At 38.0% G+C, this 16543-nt stretch overlaps 1 protein-coding gene across 1 annotated transcript in view; it reads right to left on the bottom strand.

The window, feature by feature from the left end:
• The window catches only part of LOC119722643 (carbamoyl-phosphate synthase [ammonia], mitochondrial-like), a 48716-nt gene extending 35113 nt beyond the window's left edge, over positions 1–13603 (bottom strand). Inside the window, 5 exon segments of the mRNA XM_038192865.1 lie at positions 26–172; positions 1241–1385; positions 2129–2238; positions 3408–3585; positions 13247–13603. Of these exon segments, the coding sequence (XP_038048793.1) occupies positions 26–172; positions 1241–1385; positions 2129–2238; positions 3408–3524 (519 nt within the window). The 5' untranslated portion in view covers positions 3525–3585; positions 13247–13603.
• Positions 13604–16543: the final 2940 nt, after the last annotated feature.

Below are 16543 nucleotides of genomic sequence, written 5' to 3'. Positions count from 1 at the left end.
TCAAAGAGCGCCGTAATTATCTTACCGTATCTCGGATTTTCTTGGTCAACATCCTTGTGTCAATGCCGTAGAGTGCTGGCACACCCTCCTCTTTCAACCAATCAGACAATGACTTGACAGACGCCCAGTGGCTTGGTCTCTTAGAGTAGTCTTGTACGAGAAGACCCGTTATCTGTTCCCAATGCAAACAAGACAAAAAAGAAATCTTTAAGATAAATCGACCAGGTGGTTTATTTTAATTCAAAAACTGAGTCTTTACTATAGTTATCTCTGACTGCCATTTCTATTTTTTTTTTTAATTCTTAGGAAATTTTTTTCTTTCTTTTCTTTGGTTCTCAGAACGGAATGACTTTATTTTAGGCTCCCTACCTAAAAAAACAAAAGATTTTTTTATTACCACCGACCCTGTCTGGAACCCCCACTAACAAAAAATAAATTATTGAGAAAAAAAATGGATATCAAAATCAGGTTATAGGCCTAAGGGTCTGTGTTATTTGAAAAACACTTTGGAAAATAAGATGCGAATTTTTTTGAAGCACAGCATATAGCAACCAGTGCAAATCCCAGAAGATGTGAAGGTGTTGCATCTCATCATATCAGGGGACGACTGTAATGTCATGGCTGCCACTACAGCCAAAGCATTAGTCAGCTGCATGATAATGCAAGTCAACTATATCTTGGCAAATATGGTTTATTATTTTGTTCAGTGATAAGATAACCTCATTGCAATAAACAAAACAAGAGACACTATGCACTTGGCATTGTTAAGGATGCAACTGCATTTTATTTTTTTCCCCAGATTTTAATTATTTTGCTGACAGACTGACCCTACTTCAGAGGCCAAAAAATATGAGAACCACAGAAATAAAAAGGGATACATTAATGTTGCCAGCACGGGGTTCAACCTTAACTTTTTTTACTAGCCAGCCGGGCTACTGAAAGAGACTCTTAACTAGCCCGTGGGCATTTTCACTAGCCTGCATGTTTTTTTCTTTTATAGAGCGTCTCATAAACAACAATGTGCATACATGTAAAACGTGTATTGAGTCTGAAAGTTTACCCCTGCTGGAGCGCTTTAGGGCCCCTTGAAAAGGAAAATTAATGTGTAAAAGACAAAGAGTTTTTGACATTAGTTTTGGTACATTGATTTCTTAAGAAAATCACCCTCGGAATTGTATGGCAACTGAAAAATCGTATGAAGTGAAAGAGAAATATCGTGCCAAAAATATTTTACACTCACCTGTATTTTCTCGGACTCCGCATGAATCCTGAGGCCATTCCCATCCTCAATGTTGGTGTCCGGCACGCCATAGTTGCCAACAAGGGGGTAGGTCAAAGTCAAAATTTGACCTCTGTAGCTGGGGTCAGTCATGGACTCTGGATAACTAATTAGGAAAAAATGGAAGTATTTGCAGGTGTACCATGATGGTGAGGGAAAAATTGTAGCTATGTAGACAGTGCCATGCATAGAAAACAGTTAATGGTCCCCCCCCCCAACAAAAATTCAAAGAAAATTCAAAATGATGCCGAAATAAATTTGACGAAATGCCAAGAATGACACACCCAAAAAACGAGAAAAAAATGGAAAAAAAAAAGGAAATTAATCCTCGAAATTCAGAAACACGAAAAAAAAAACACCCCATTTTTCCACATAAAATTAAAAGCAAAATTGATAGGAAACACTTGTAAACATTATGGACTGAATATGAAACCCTTCTTCAAGCTGTCTTGTACCTGTATCTAATTGTTTGGCCGGGGTATCTACATTATTTCTATAAAGAACCGTCTTCCCAGGTGTCATAACAGACTGCCTTGTTGAAAGATTGAATGATGCGATGCAACCCCCTACAGCAGGTACAAATTAAGAATCTGAAATATGGCATTCTCAGATTACTACTCTCTAGGTAATTCGATTCTCTCTTGCAAACCAAAAAAAAAGTGAACAAGGAAAACATGTCAATAATTGACAAGAGCAGTAGATGCACTCTTAAGCCACATTTCCAAATGAGCGTTTTCAGTCTGTTTGCGTCCGTCCGTTGTGCAGTTATGCCTACAGTGATGAACAGGCCTAAGTACACATAAAGAAACAAAATCAACCTAACATATGCATACAAAATGGAAGCTTTACCCAACGAGTCCAGTATTGAAGACCATCTCCCCAGCAACGGATGTCTCATGGCCAAAGGAATAACCTTGGTATCTGCTGCCATCATCCAGCACCAAATAGGCCTGCCTTGGCTGCGGCAAAGATCAATTCGAAAGTTAAAGTACTGTCAAGTTCACTTCCAAAAAGGAGTAAATTGAAACATTCACAAACATAACACAGTGTCCGATTGTACAATTGGGGGCACATCTAAATGTTGTTCATTCATGTACATTTTAATTGTTTTTAAAAAAAATACTTTTTATTTTGTTTTATTGTACAGAGACCTTTTACGTACAGGTTTGCAAGAACATCTAACCCACTTATTTATGAATGCACTCATTACTATTAAATACTGCTCCATGTCACGAAGGCCATACGGCAAAATTCACATTGGTTTAAACAACACTACGGTAGATGTACTGTTTAATCGATCCAGTTTACCATCGTTTTTGTAAAAATATGTGAGGATCACAATAACAAGGAAATTCAACAAGAGGTTGGAAATCTATGCATGAATTATGAGTTGCACGAGTGTGCATCAATTATGAGCCTGTTGTTTTGCAAACTGTGCAATTGTTTAGATGGGCAGGTGATTAAAAGAAAGCAAAATACATGTTCGCCAAATAATTTTTAACACAACTGGGAAAAATATCTACATGTAAGGCCTTTCACTAAATGTAATCAGTTAAATCTCAAACATTTTAAAAACTCAATCATTTCCATCATAGTAGCTTCCCCAAGTCAACTCGGGTACAGGCAGACAGGTTAGCCAGAAGAGCTGGGCTAATCAAACGCTCACAAGCACGCCACCATTATCCTCATGCGACATCCGTAGCCGTGGCCGTAGTCACTGACAAAACACCCTTTTCAGACCGAGTCTTACTTTGAGATTGACTGCTTTTCCATCATTTGCAGAAAGTAATGTTGGAATGGAATAATAGTCTCTTTAAGTCGCAATAACATCAATAAATAACCAAGTTAAGATTTCAACTAGATGTTTTGGGTCCACTTGACACTTGCCGATCTGGCTGCCATATTTGTCAGCTTCTTGGAATGAACAATGAAAGCGTGTGACGAATTTGCACCACAGGCCTTGCTCTGCGAGCAGGGTCTGTGACGGCTGCCCCGAGTATGACGCCAGAGCTAATCAAACAGCACGGGGCTGACTCGAGTCGACCTGTGTGAGCTAATCAAATGCACCCTATATGTATACAGGGGAAACTGTTTACATTTCTGCCAATTCAAGACCATCATTACATACCTTGTCCAGGCTAGCCCATGCTGATGTACTTGTGGACAGCCATCGTAGCTTCAGGCTTCCAAGCTGTGGACTCACATGATGTTTGAAAGCTGATGCGATCCTTGTCAGATGAGCCATTCTTGAAGATTAAACTGCAACAGGTCTATGACAGCATGAATAGGGCCATAATCAAGGAAATCTGCGAAACAAATTAGATCATTTGTTTAGTTGCATTTCTTTAAAAGCCTACATACATTTCTAAACCATTTTAGGATGACATTATTAAGAGCTGAATATTTTGAAATATGTGAAATACACGTACATGTACCAATTAATCTTCGCCATATCTCAGACATTATAAACATGTAGTTTCCAAACCTCATTAAAACAGGCATCACAGTAATGATGCTCAAACCACATTTTATCAAGACTTCTGACCTGCAGCATCCCGTTGATGATATCACCTTGATATTAAAAAAGGGTTCAACGTGTCTACAGGGTACTTGGCAGACACTTGAGCCACATTTGAGGAAGGTCTGTTAAACTTGGCTTTGGATAATTCAGATGCCATTCCCGGCCCCTTATGCAAGAATTGATGCCATAAAATGGAGCACAGATCCAAATCAGCCTCCATGTACATGTATACAACTGTACATGAACATTAAGGAATACAGCCTAATGGCCAAGTCTTAATTGAAAATACTGTCAACAACTCAATTCCATGTAAATACTTGTGCTGGTGTGTATAACGCTGTCTTAAAATCGTCCTATTATGGATAAATTTCATGCATTCAATAGGTTTTCCCACTATTTTAAAAATTGTTCATTCCAATTCACCAAATCTAATATTAAGATTCACCTGAGAAGAATTTCAGAGTCATCATTCAATTTCAAAGTTTGGTCCACCTATTTAACTACTTGGTCAAGAATATTTGTCAAAACAGATTGAATTCGTCTCAGCTATTGCTGAATGACAGCATTCAGAGATCAAATTCATCTTATATCAATCACTTTAAAACGTGTGTTAAGTAAATTAGTCTGGTGTGCGCTATTTCAAGCATTTTTCTTGTGTCTTCGAGCACAGTTCAGCACATTCGTTCGCATGATGTTATCAGACCAAGACTACATAAAGTATGTGCTTAATTCAGGTAGTTTACCAAGAACAACAAAACATAAAAACGAATAAAACAAGCGTTAAAATGAAAGAAGGAAACGTCACAATCTACGATGACCCTTATATCCCTGTGTAACATTTGTGTGTGCCTAAAACTGAGTTGAGCGCATTTTTAGGAATATATAAAAACGAAGAAAGAATAGATTATGAAGAAACAAGGGAATAAAAATAAGTGGAAAGTTATTCTTATCAGCAGCCTAGGTATGCCTTCTACTGAAGATGTCACAATGAAGTACTGAATGATGAAATTGAACAAAATTAGGATTAATTGGGTGACATTGGATGAATTTTGTTTCTGAATAACACTGTTCAGTGTAGACAACAAGATGAAATTGAATAATCCTGGATGAGTATATGCTCCTGGTTTTAATTTGCTTGAACTAAAATTGAAATTGTGCGAAAGGACGAAATTAAACTTTGGAAGTGCTGGACGAATTTTATTAGAATGGTTGAATTGGAAAGGAAAATGTTTGAAAATAGCCAGGAAAACCTAAAGTTTTGAGATATTTCTGAATATTGTTGCTGTTATAGGATTTGTTGTTATTCAGATTCATAAGAATAAAACTATATCTTGGAACTACGTTACCAACAATTTACAAACCGTCAGAAATGCAACTTTACATGTTATTCATAAAAAGTAGTGCTGTGCATTTTGGAATAATTTAGAATTTAATTATTTGAATATTCCAAAGTTGAAACCAGCCTCAAAAGGCTCAATTGTGTATGCTGGTTGGCAATTGCTGTACAGAAATTGCATGTACAATGTATGCACACACCGATTGTAATAAAATGGATCGCAGGAATTAAATGGGCCACCAAACAGCATGTGTGTGCCCCTGACGAAAATGGGCAATAGGAACTTGATAAATTATGAAAAACATCATGTACATCTGACTGGCTTGTAGATTTAAGTCAATCTACAAGCAAAGTGAACTGTACTCTTATGATATGATGGCATAAAGTGTTACATACAATTAGCCACGTGCCCACGTGTACCTTGTGCTGCACCAGTACATGTAATCCCTGTGGAAATATTCCTTGAATCTTGGGCATTCACATTCATAAAGCCAACTCTGCTGATGGAAGCACTTCTATGGCTGGTCAGTTCTACTACCATTCAATCTCACTGGCAAACACTTCAGCAACAAAGAAAGGGAAAAGTGCCTACATGTATGAATACAGGCCTACACCTGTATTCAGGATATTGACAGGTGCAGCAAGTATATTATGCTGTGTATAATATACTTGCAGTGTTGCAACATATCCACTTTTTTCCCCTTTGAACAATAATATCAGCTCAATATACCTGAACACAAAACCCAGAGACTGATTACTTTCTAGTATCAAGACCACATTTAATTAAGTTTACCATCACTAATCAAAATCTAGAGAAATTACCTTACAAATGACTGTCAAAATGACAAATCAAACTGAATTATAAAATTTTGCAATAGGGTGACACATTATTTGACTGGTTTTCTAAATGTAATTTACATTGAGCAGTGCAACTTGCATACTAGGCCTGTCTGATTCCAACTATAGAAACTGCACCCGATTTCACGAAACTCATCGTAACTTACGATGCATCGCAGCGCTGCAAAGCATCGTATCCCTATGATGGGTCGCAGCTGCGACGCGTCCTGCGATCCATTTCACAAAACACGTTGTAAGTGCGACGTGTCGTAGGTGTATTTATAGCACAACTCGATGACTGTTTTATGTATTTATTCAGCGTACAGTAAATAGTCATCTGATATTCAACAAAAAGTCGTTCGATCTCCTCTCAAAATATTTTTTAAAACGTAAAGTGATGCAATTTTAAAGGAAAGCAAGCTCTCAGTGGACTGTATAGCTACTTTGAAATTCAACTGCAATATTACAGACTAATTCACAATTATTATTAATGCATTTTCTATTTACAACTTTACACACATTATCTCGGTATTATAATCTCGTTTATGTCATGTTTATGGCATAAAACTGGCATAAAAATGATGCTTCTTATTTTGCAATGACCACTAGACACATCGTTACTTGCGACGTTTTTTAAGCCGTTTGTCAAGGAACCTACGACGCGTTCAATACATCGCAAGTTTTGTAAAATGGATCACACGACCCGATGCGAGTTGTGATGTGTTACACGTCGTAACTGAGGTCCCAGCGCTTCGTGAAATCGGGTGCTGACCACAGAAATCTTGAAGGTCAAATGCATGCACTTATTAAAGAAAACGTGATCTGCAACAGATGAGTCCCATTCAAGATACATGTAGATGTACATGTAGCTTTGTATTTTTCTGCTTCGCATTACATGTAGGCCTACTGTACATGTAGTTTCAGAAGATCCATGATTTGGCCTAGTAAGGAGACTAGCAAGCAGGTGCAGTTGGAGTATAGTAATCTTACAAGCTGATCGCCTGTCATCTTAAAACCCCAACCCCCTTGAGGGATTAACTAGGAACCTTCCTCACTCTTGCAAAATCCAACACCCAAACTGTTGGACTCTGAATATTGGTTGTATGCCTTACCCCATGTAAAGCATAATCAGTTTACTAGCTGAGCAAGTACAATGTATATTCACTTCAACCGATTCCAACAAAACATGCAGTTGGATTTTAAAGGGTAAGGGGTGGTTTGGGTTAAGGCTTAGTTGTCTCACCAATCAGCTTTTGATTCATTTCAGGGTTGATGGTGGATGAACTGGACAAATGCTACAGTTTCAAGTGATTGAATGTTACATTCATAAATGAAATTAAAACAGTTTCCTTGAAATTTATCAGCATTTTGTTCTTTCAACATGAATTTTCAAGGACACAAAAAGCCGAGATGGTCAAGACCGATTGGTTAGTGCAGGGTTGCTGTACTTAATAATTCTATAATTTGTATACTTAATATTGCATGCCCCCACCCAGTTCCCTGGAAAAAGAAACACATATAAAAAAAATATAAAAAAATTGGAAAAGAAATACAAAGAACACATTGTGTAAATGTTAAAAGTGTAAATGTTAAAGTTAACAAAGGAAAGTTGAAGAAAGGGAACAAAAGAAGACAAATTGCAGAAAAATACATTATCTTTTGACATGTACCTGTGTATACATAAAAGAAAAAATTAAGGTTGATATTGAGACTTTGGTAAATTTGCCACCCATCATTGCAAGTCTAAATAGGGGGAAATCATTCATATAATTGAATAAAAAATTGAAGTCAACAATGAGTTTAAACTGCAGAAAACTGGTACAACATAATTTGCCAATTTAGTCCAATATTATTCATAAAAAGTAGGCTATTGTATTTGAATGGAGAACTTACATTTGATGAAAGTGGTGTTAATGAAATTAAAATGATTTTACTCACACATCTTGCATACATGTGCATTCTCTACATTCATGAAATGTGAAGCACAACCAGACAAGTATAACTGTATACATATGGAGAACTGCTTTTGATGCAGCGTTCACGCCAGGCACGACGTGATTGCATCATCATCAGCTTATATTATTGTGCCTTTTAGCATTCCCTTCCACATGCTATTGTGGGGGTGTTTCTTTAATACACCTTCATTCTGACATCCCTAACCCTGTGCACAGTGCACACCAGCATTTCTTCTTACATTTGTATTTTGAAGTTACAGATGAAACTAGCGTGTCAATTGTTTATTTATTCTTTCCTTCATTATTTATTCAAATACTTTCTGCCATTAAATAACATGCTGTCTGGATTACTTTTTGAAAAATGTACATGTACTTAAAACTGTGGAATAGTACGGATGCATTTACATGTATGTAATTTGACAGACAGAATTCCAATTGACATTTGAAAACTCACAAGTACCGGTACTTGGACATGTATGCATTAAAAATGTATCATAATTTATGTTTAACTTAAAGAAGATGCTGCCATGATAATGTAAATTATCAAGCCATTTATCATCTTAATGTGTATCAGAAATTATAAAACGGCAATTCCGCACAAAAGTAAACCAGCTGGACAGTAGAAAATTTAAATCTTCAGAAATACAAGCATCAGAACCTCAGATATGGTATCAAATTATTGACACAAGGCCTGTTATTAGAGTGGTGCGCCAGTGAGATGGTACCTGGAATTAATGTATTTTTTTGTTAAAACAAACCTGTTTTGGGGCAAAAACTATAGATTTTATGTACTCATTTTGGCACCTTGTTTTCGCATGCAAAATGCAAGTGGTTTTTGTGCCATAAGAGATTTTGCAAAAGAAAAACATCATTCAAACTGATAATTTTCTGCTTTGTAATGCAATTTCAGACATGTACGTCTGACACCAATAAATGTATGTGCGAAATAATGCCATTACTGCAAGTTATGTATGCACCTTATGGTGGACATGTTTGCACGTTATAAATGTCCATTATTATTATCATTATTATTATTATTAAATCACAATCAAACAAAAACATGTTTTACCATGGAGTGTATTTATTAGTATGTGATGAACTAAAAATAGGAAAAAGATTGCCAACAACTCCAAACACATGACAAAGGTTTTGACATGAAAATGGATAAACAATCAAATTAATTTGTCTGAGTACGTCCGACACCATGGTGTATTGAGCTAATTTCTACTACAGCTAAAAAGTTGGATGAATAATTTCCTTTCTAAATCATTTCAGTACTTAACTCATACATTTTATGAAGGATGTGACATTTAACATTTAAACAAACCAACAAAATTCTAAATCCGTTTACAAATTGTCCAAATGTTTAAGTGAAACGCAAATTACATGAAAAAGGGACCTACGTTCATGCAATCTTCCGTTCAGTTTAGTAACATACATTGCACAAATAATTAAAAACGTCTTCAAACCTACATGTAGTTAATTTACGAAACCTTAGAAGCACTGCAACAGCCTATTTGATTACATTTGAGGTACACATAGTTAAGTTTTTATTTTCAATGGCTGCATACAATTTATTATGTCAATCACTGTTGATTCATCATGTCAATCACGCCAATCTGCAGACATAATGGCAACATGTCAGCCTTTGTGAAAGTTTAAATGTTGCTTAAAATCTTTGCTAAACATTTACAAAAATTAGATACAAAGTCACATCCTTACATTTTATCAGAATTAAAATCCACTTTATGATTAACTATTATTACATAATATGTACTTGTATGCACACTGTTGTCGTGTTGAATTGTCCAAAATGACAAAATTTGTTTATATATAAATTTCCTTTCAGTCAATTAAATGATAAACACTTCAGCCTTCAGTGTCATCAAAGAATTCTGTGTTCAAACAAGTCCTATGCTGGGTACTCTCCATGCTTAGACTCATAACCAGGATATCTGCATGTCGGTCTGTGACCGGCCTAGAAATAAATAATGGCCCATGAGGGTAACACGAGTTCAGCACAAACGGAAATCCATTGTAGAGTTATTGACAAGCTGAGAGATTTCAGCATTCTATATGTACGGATCAATACCCTGGATATGCCTGGAGGAGTATTGCATAATTAAGGAAAACACTATGCCCCTGCCAGTCAGGGCAAGGATCTACATGCACTCAATGATGCCAAAATAAGTGAATTATTATTTTGTGAGGTTGAGATAGAGAAATAATTCTTGCTATCTTTTTGCTTTTAATTTCCCGATTATTAGACAAACCATCGTCACTCAGCTGTCACAAGCAATTACATTACAAGTACATTAACTTGTCTTGTCATATTCTTGTATAAGTTTCCCACTGAACATCAGAATACAAAATGTAGGCTATATATTTAATGATGTTTTGTTTTTCTTGTATCATTCATCTCTGCATGCTCTCAAGTGTTTTGTGTTACTGAACTAAAAAGACTATTAAAATATCCTTAACACATCTTTGTTTGCAGTACAAATGATAGCAATTTGAAAATTGCTGAGTTATTTACATAAACGGTTGTTACAAATAACACATAAAAACATAACAAGACAGTAATGACTTACTTGATCAGGATTATAAGTGTAATGACATGCAAACAAGGGGTGGGGCATATAATTTGGAAATGGGTAAATACTCAACAGGTTTCCAAAGGAAATTCCCCACGTCACTTACGTACATGAACATGATTAAACAACCCTCCTACTATTTAAGAGGTCACAAACGGTCAAAATGTTCTTCCTCACCTCCTGGCATACTGTTAACAAACCAATGGGGGTCTTGACCAATACTGACCCAAGTAATAACAAGGCTCACAATGCACGTTTCCATAAGAGGGTTTTAATGTAGAAGAACCAGCAGGCCACAGTGACGAGATGTACAGATTTGCTGTTCTTTTATTAAAATTATCACGAAAACACAGCTAAAATTTGTGTGGTGTTCCATGGCATAATGTCAGTTAAGGTTACAAATTCTGAACTGAGTACACATATATTTAAAAAACGGTCCTTCAGGGATGAAAATGTGAGAGACTTCTATTCAATCTTGGCACTTATTTCTTAATTGCCAAGAACTCATGCTGGGTTGAATTCCAAAAGATTAGTTCCAATTTCAGAAAAAATGTTCTACTGTCCACGTCTCAAATCCTTTTAAAAAAGCTTAAAAGTTTCTATATGGTCTCCTCCTACATGTCTTTGCTCTAGTGAGTAGATGTCCAGGGCTTGGAACCATTGTTCATTAGGTAGTTTTCTCAATTCAGGTAACAACTTGGTTGCTCGTCTCTACACCTTATCCAGCACAAAGTTGTGCTTCTCCAGCAAGGGATTCCACGCTTGGATGCAAATTCACACAATACTCAAAATGTGGTCTAATTTATAGGTCTTATAGAGGATTGAGAAACTGTCGGCATCAATGTGTTTGAACGATCTCTTTAAGACTCTTAAACAGTTCATTCCTGATTTTGGATTGGATTTTACTTCTTGCACAAAGATCAAAGTCATAGGCCCTATGCCAAGAAGTACATTTACTCAATTCCACACTAAACAATACGCAGTGTGTGTCAGCTGACAAATCGGGAGGCTATTCCATGTGTCAGTACATCGATGCACAAAGGTTGTGAAAAAGGATTAGCAATCCCCCCCCCCCACCCACCCCCACGTCCCCTCTTGGCTATGGCTTTGCCAACTATGCGCTCGTAAAGACTTTCCTTTCTGAAGAGCAGGCAGGTTAGAAAGCGGGCAATGCTTAGTGAACAGCTGCTTAGATAGGGCTAGACCCGTGAACGTGGCGTTGTATACAACGCCACGCTGTTGTGTATTTTGGAACCTAGCGAAATCGATCCGCCATACATAATTTTGTATGGTGTACTCACCTAGAAATCTAAATTTGCCTTCCCGCGTGTTCAGGATGTGTCATTTCGACGAAATTTGTCATCAATGAAGACCCATACGAACGTGTAGAAATTAGATTTTAACCTGACAAGTGACCCTGACAAATGACCCCGGACAAGTACCCAGGGTCATTTGCATGCAAAATTATCGGAGCCCTCCGAGCTACCCGTCTGCTTCATGTGGCGCATATGATAGGCGGCGTCTGATTGGCCAATAACGAGGCCACGTAATAAACGCAGCTAATTATTTTGGAATCGCACTTAATACGATCCGGACAAAAGGAATGCCGGGAGCGTCAGTGCGATACCAAATTATCCGCAGCATTTATCAGGTAGTAAATCACATGCATCAGGAGGAGGTTGCAGGACTTCTACTTCGACGTCGAGATCTTGCCAGATTTTACCTGAATTTCGTTTGAATGCCAGATTTGGCGTAAAAGCAGATTTCAACATGTTCAAGAAAGCTTGATATGTGAATACTTATCACACGGTAAGGCAATGTTCAGTCTTTGTCACAGAAGGACGATTTCGCTTGGTTCGAACATGTACAAGAGCGTGGCGGAAAAGATGGTGGTGTACTCATTGCCTGCCTTTATTACGACATCACATTAAAAAAAATGGTTTCGTTTTTTTTTGGGGGGGGGGGTGGGGTATGGCCCCTTTTGGCCCCCCTGGATCCGCCCTTATCATCACGAATTGCTCGTTACGAAGAACAACATTTCTTTAATTGCAATCAACATGCTCGCATAGGCCTACACCGTTTTATGACTGCACTGTATCTATTAAAGTATAAGTTCAGGTCTTTAATATGGTTTAACTAAACAAAATAATGAGTTACTTCTATATTGACACACAATTCTCCCAAGTGTAACAAAAGGGGGATCCAAGAAACTGATTTAGGAAATTAGGAAATTTTTATTTGCTGGCCCAACATGGTCAGAAATATCAGCATTATCTAAAACAGATACATGCAAATCTTTAGCACTTATCAGAGAGACATATACAACCAATCAGATCTATTCCATAATTGTATGCAATTAAAGTGATCATCTCATTAGCCCCACAAGTGTACGGAATATTTTTGCAGCAAATCTACTACAATGGTAACAAAATGTGATGCAACAAAAGTGGAAGTGTGCCCAACACACAAATCTATGGGGTGCTTCCCTCCTCCATGGTAATACGATTAAAATGGTAACAGCAAACTTTCGAACAGATTTATCTGGAAAATGCAAAAATCTATGGGCCTTGAAGAGCCTTGACTCAAAATTGCAAGGCCCTGAACCCTCAAGGCCAAGGCCAAGGCTTTTGCCCTCAAGCCTCGAGGCCAAGGCCAAGGCCCTAAAATCCAGCCTTAAGGCCAAGGCCCAGCATCAAGGCACTACATCACTGCATCCTACCTCACCTGGTTTGTTAGGCTAGAAGTGTAGTTAGTACTGTGATGAATGTACTGTGAAGCCAAACGAAAACAAGGTCAGCTTGTCAGTCAGTCAGACTCAGAAGCAGAACACGGTCAAGCACGTTTGTTTCCCTTTCGACGTTACTGTGACTAGAAAATCAGCTCACGAAATCAAAACAGCTGACCTACTAAGGACTGTGTAAACGATGTGGCACGATCACAGGATCTTTAATGCACATGTAATGACAACTACATGTCATGCATGTTAGACATGTAATCGATGTCAATACCGGCAGTACCATGGCACGATAGCGCGCCATATGCATGCCACGTGCATACATGCTAGCAACGTGTGCATCTTGAAAATCATATGTCGAAGTACGCCCTCACTTGAAATCTTATACTGTGAGGGCGCCCTGGCGTGTTATCTGGGGTGCGTTCGCTCCACGCTCCATTATTAGCGGTGTAGCCATTTGTAAGACTTTTGGAAATCAAGAGTTGGCGAGTGTACATTAACTTGGTCCGTGGTTGTACATTACCAGCAGGTCGACCAAACTAATCATGGACGAAATTTTGTATCTTAGCAGTTACAGTTGATTCATGTACAGAAGGCCTACAACTAGTTTATGTACGTACTGCATACGATCGCCGCTACAACTGTTGTCAGAATCTCAGCGGTGACGAAGCCACCAACAGAATCCAAGAAAGGCTAGGATTCAGCTTTGAGGGCAAAACTCATGATCCAAAAATGATTCCCAAAACAGCTTCCTCCCCCCCCCCCCCTGCAGAACACGACTTAACACGCACCATCATCATAAACCCCATCCTCATCATCCACTATCGTCCCACTGCTCAGGTCGCGAGAGGGGGGGGGGGGGGCGCTTGCCCCCCCCCCCCGAAAACGAAACAAAAAACAAAGGAAAAAAAAGAAAAGAAACGTGCGAAGCCATATTGCTGTTTATTTGATGGGGGGGGGTAGGGCAAATGCTCCTCCGTGCTCACGCTCGGAAGAATGATAAATTTAGAATATAATGAAAACAATAAGAAATTTTGGGGAACATTTTGCTTTGCCCCCCCCCCCCCTCCGGAAAAATCCTGGCGACGCCCATGGCTGGGCAAAGGCCTCTCCCATATCACGCCATTTCTCTCTGTCCCCGGATAACTCTTCAATGCTGTTGTCCCTGTTTCCACCACCATCTCATCTCTCCATCTAGACTCTCTAAGTGGTTGCCATTCTGTTATAAGTCGGCTACATCTTTCATCCTCTTTCCTTGCCAGGTGTCCAGCCCATCTCCATTTATTCCTTTTTGCTGACCATCACATCCGATCACGTAGTGTCAGGTCTCTCGTTGTTTTACGATCCCTCCTAGTACAGTGCAAGCAGTCATCATCCTTTCCATACTTCTTTGGAAAGTTTGAAGTTTCCTCTCCATATCTTTGCTCAGAGTGTAAGTTTCGCTTCCAATCTCAATGCTGGTAATATACATGGTTGAAGTTTTTTTTTATAGGTTCTTGTTAGAATTTTTTTATGTATACTATAAAGGCTGCCCATCCCACCTGTGTTCTTAGGCTCAGTTTCCTGATTTCCTGTACTTGATTCCCATCTGGCCAAATCTCCAGTCCAAGATATTCATGTAGAAGTTAATATATAACACTTCATTAACGACTTTGATTTCTTTCTGTTCTGCATACATCTACTCGTTCAAGTAGGTTCTACATCACCTTTTATTTTTGACACATTCATTTTCAGTCCCACAATTCTGCTTTCAGTATTCAATTCTGCCAACACGATCCTCCATCTCTGTTGGTTCTCCTGATATGATTACGATGATAGGATATTATTTGATGATTCTGATGTTGTATGGAGATTCTCAGTATGCCCTGGTTTTGTAAAGCTTGAATAACAGCATTTGTTTCTACAGAGTCAAACGCTTTTTATGAAGCTAATATTGATTTTTTTCAGAATTTGATTCATTGCTTGTAGGTGGTCGATTGTTGAGCAGTTGCTCCTGAATCCTGCTTGCTCTGGTGGTTGATTTCGTCAGGTTTTTTACTTAGCCTGTTCATGATAACTTTTGTGAAGAGTTCATAACTGTGTGACAACAAGCTAATTGGACGGTAGTGCAGGTCTTTGGCGTCCCCTTTCTTGTATAGTATTATCACCCTGCCACTTTCCCCATCAGCTTGTTGGTACAGTGCTAGTTTTCAAGCATTTGGTGAAAAGTGAATCTATCAGTTGTGTTGTGCCCCCCCCCCCTGCCACTTTCCCCATCAGCTTGTTGGTACAGTGCTAGTTTTCAAGCATTTGGTGAAAAGTGAATCTATCAGTTGTGTTGTGTTACATTATCGGTCCTAACCGATAATGTAACAACAATTGACTGATAGTGTAACATTTACTACAGTATCCGTCATTTTTGTATTATCAGTTAGTGATACAGTATCGATCAATTTATGTGACGGTTGGTGATACATTATCCGTTGGTTACTACATCATCAGTTGTAACACCCTCTTCTAAATCTTCATCTTCCTTGGATTTCAACCTATGAGATGGTCACCTTGCTGTTATCAGGTTATATAGGTCTCAAATAACTCTTCTTTTTTTCAGTGGTTTTATTTCAGTCGGTGATGATGATACCATAGTCTTCTTTGATTTGGATAATTTGGTTCTTTCCCATATGTTAGCTTCCTCTCAGCTTTCTTAATACTTCCGTTGTTCTCCATAGGACTGGTCAGTTTGGTGTAGACAACAATTTGAGTAATTCTAGGAATCCCACGAAACGAAAATACGTTTGCCTAAAAAAAGATGCGTTCCACGTGCTATTTTTTTCACCTCAAAATTTTTTTTTTTTTCCAATTGTCATTTTCCTAGCAGTGTAAATTAATTCAATTGTGAATGACACTTCAAGCAAAAAAAAATCCACTTTGAAAACCCAAAGTGAGTAATCTAACCTATTATCGTAATAAATGAGTCATGTTATCCGTTTATGAGCCAAAGTGTGTCACTACACGGACAAAATGACTCATTTTTCTACGATAATGAGTCAAATTAATCACTTTGTGTTTTATACGTTTATTGAATTATTTCTTCATAAAATGTCTTCATAATGACTGGCTGCCAGAAAAAAAAAATCGGCTCTCGCCTGGCGGGTTCTTTATTTTTTGGTGCGAAATGAAAGCCGTTTATATTATTGCAGACGCAGAATTATTTTTTTTCTCGTTAAAACAATACATAGGGCCTACAAATTGATAATTCGTTAGGAGAGAAAAATCATTTTTTTAGAGAGCGCGGGGTATGCATTTTT

The sequence above is a fragment of the Patiria miniata genome, unplaced genomic scaffold (genome assembly GCF_015706575.1).
Source record: "Patiria miniata isolate m_02_andy unplaced genomic scaffold, ASM1570657v1 HiC_scaffold_16, whole genome shotgun sequence".
NCBI lineage: Eukaryota > Metazoa > Echinodermata > Asteroidea > Valvatida > Asterinidae > Patiria > Patiria miniata.
Note: the sequence above shows the minus strand (reverse complement) of the source record. Positions and strands in the feature narration are given on the sequence as shown.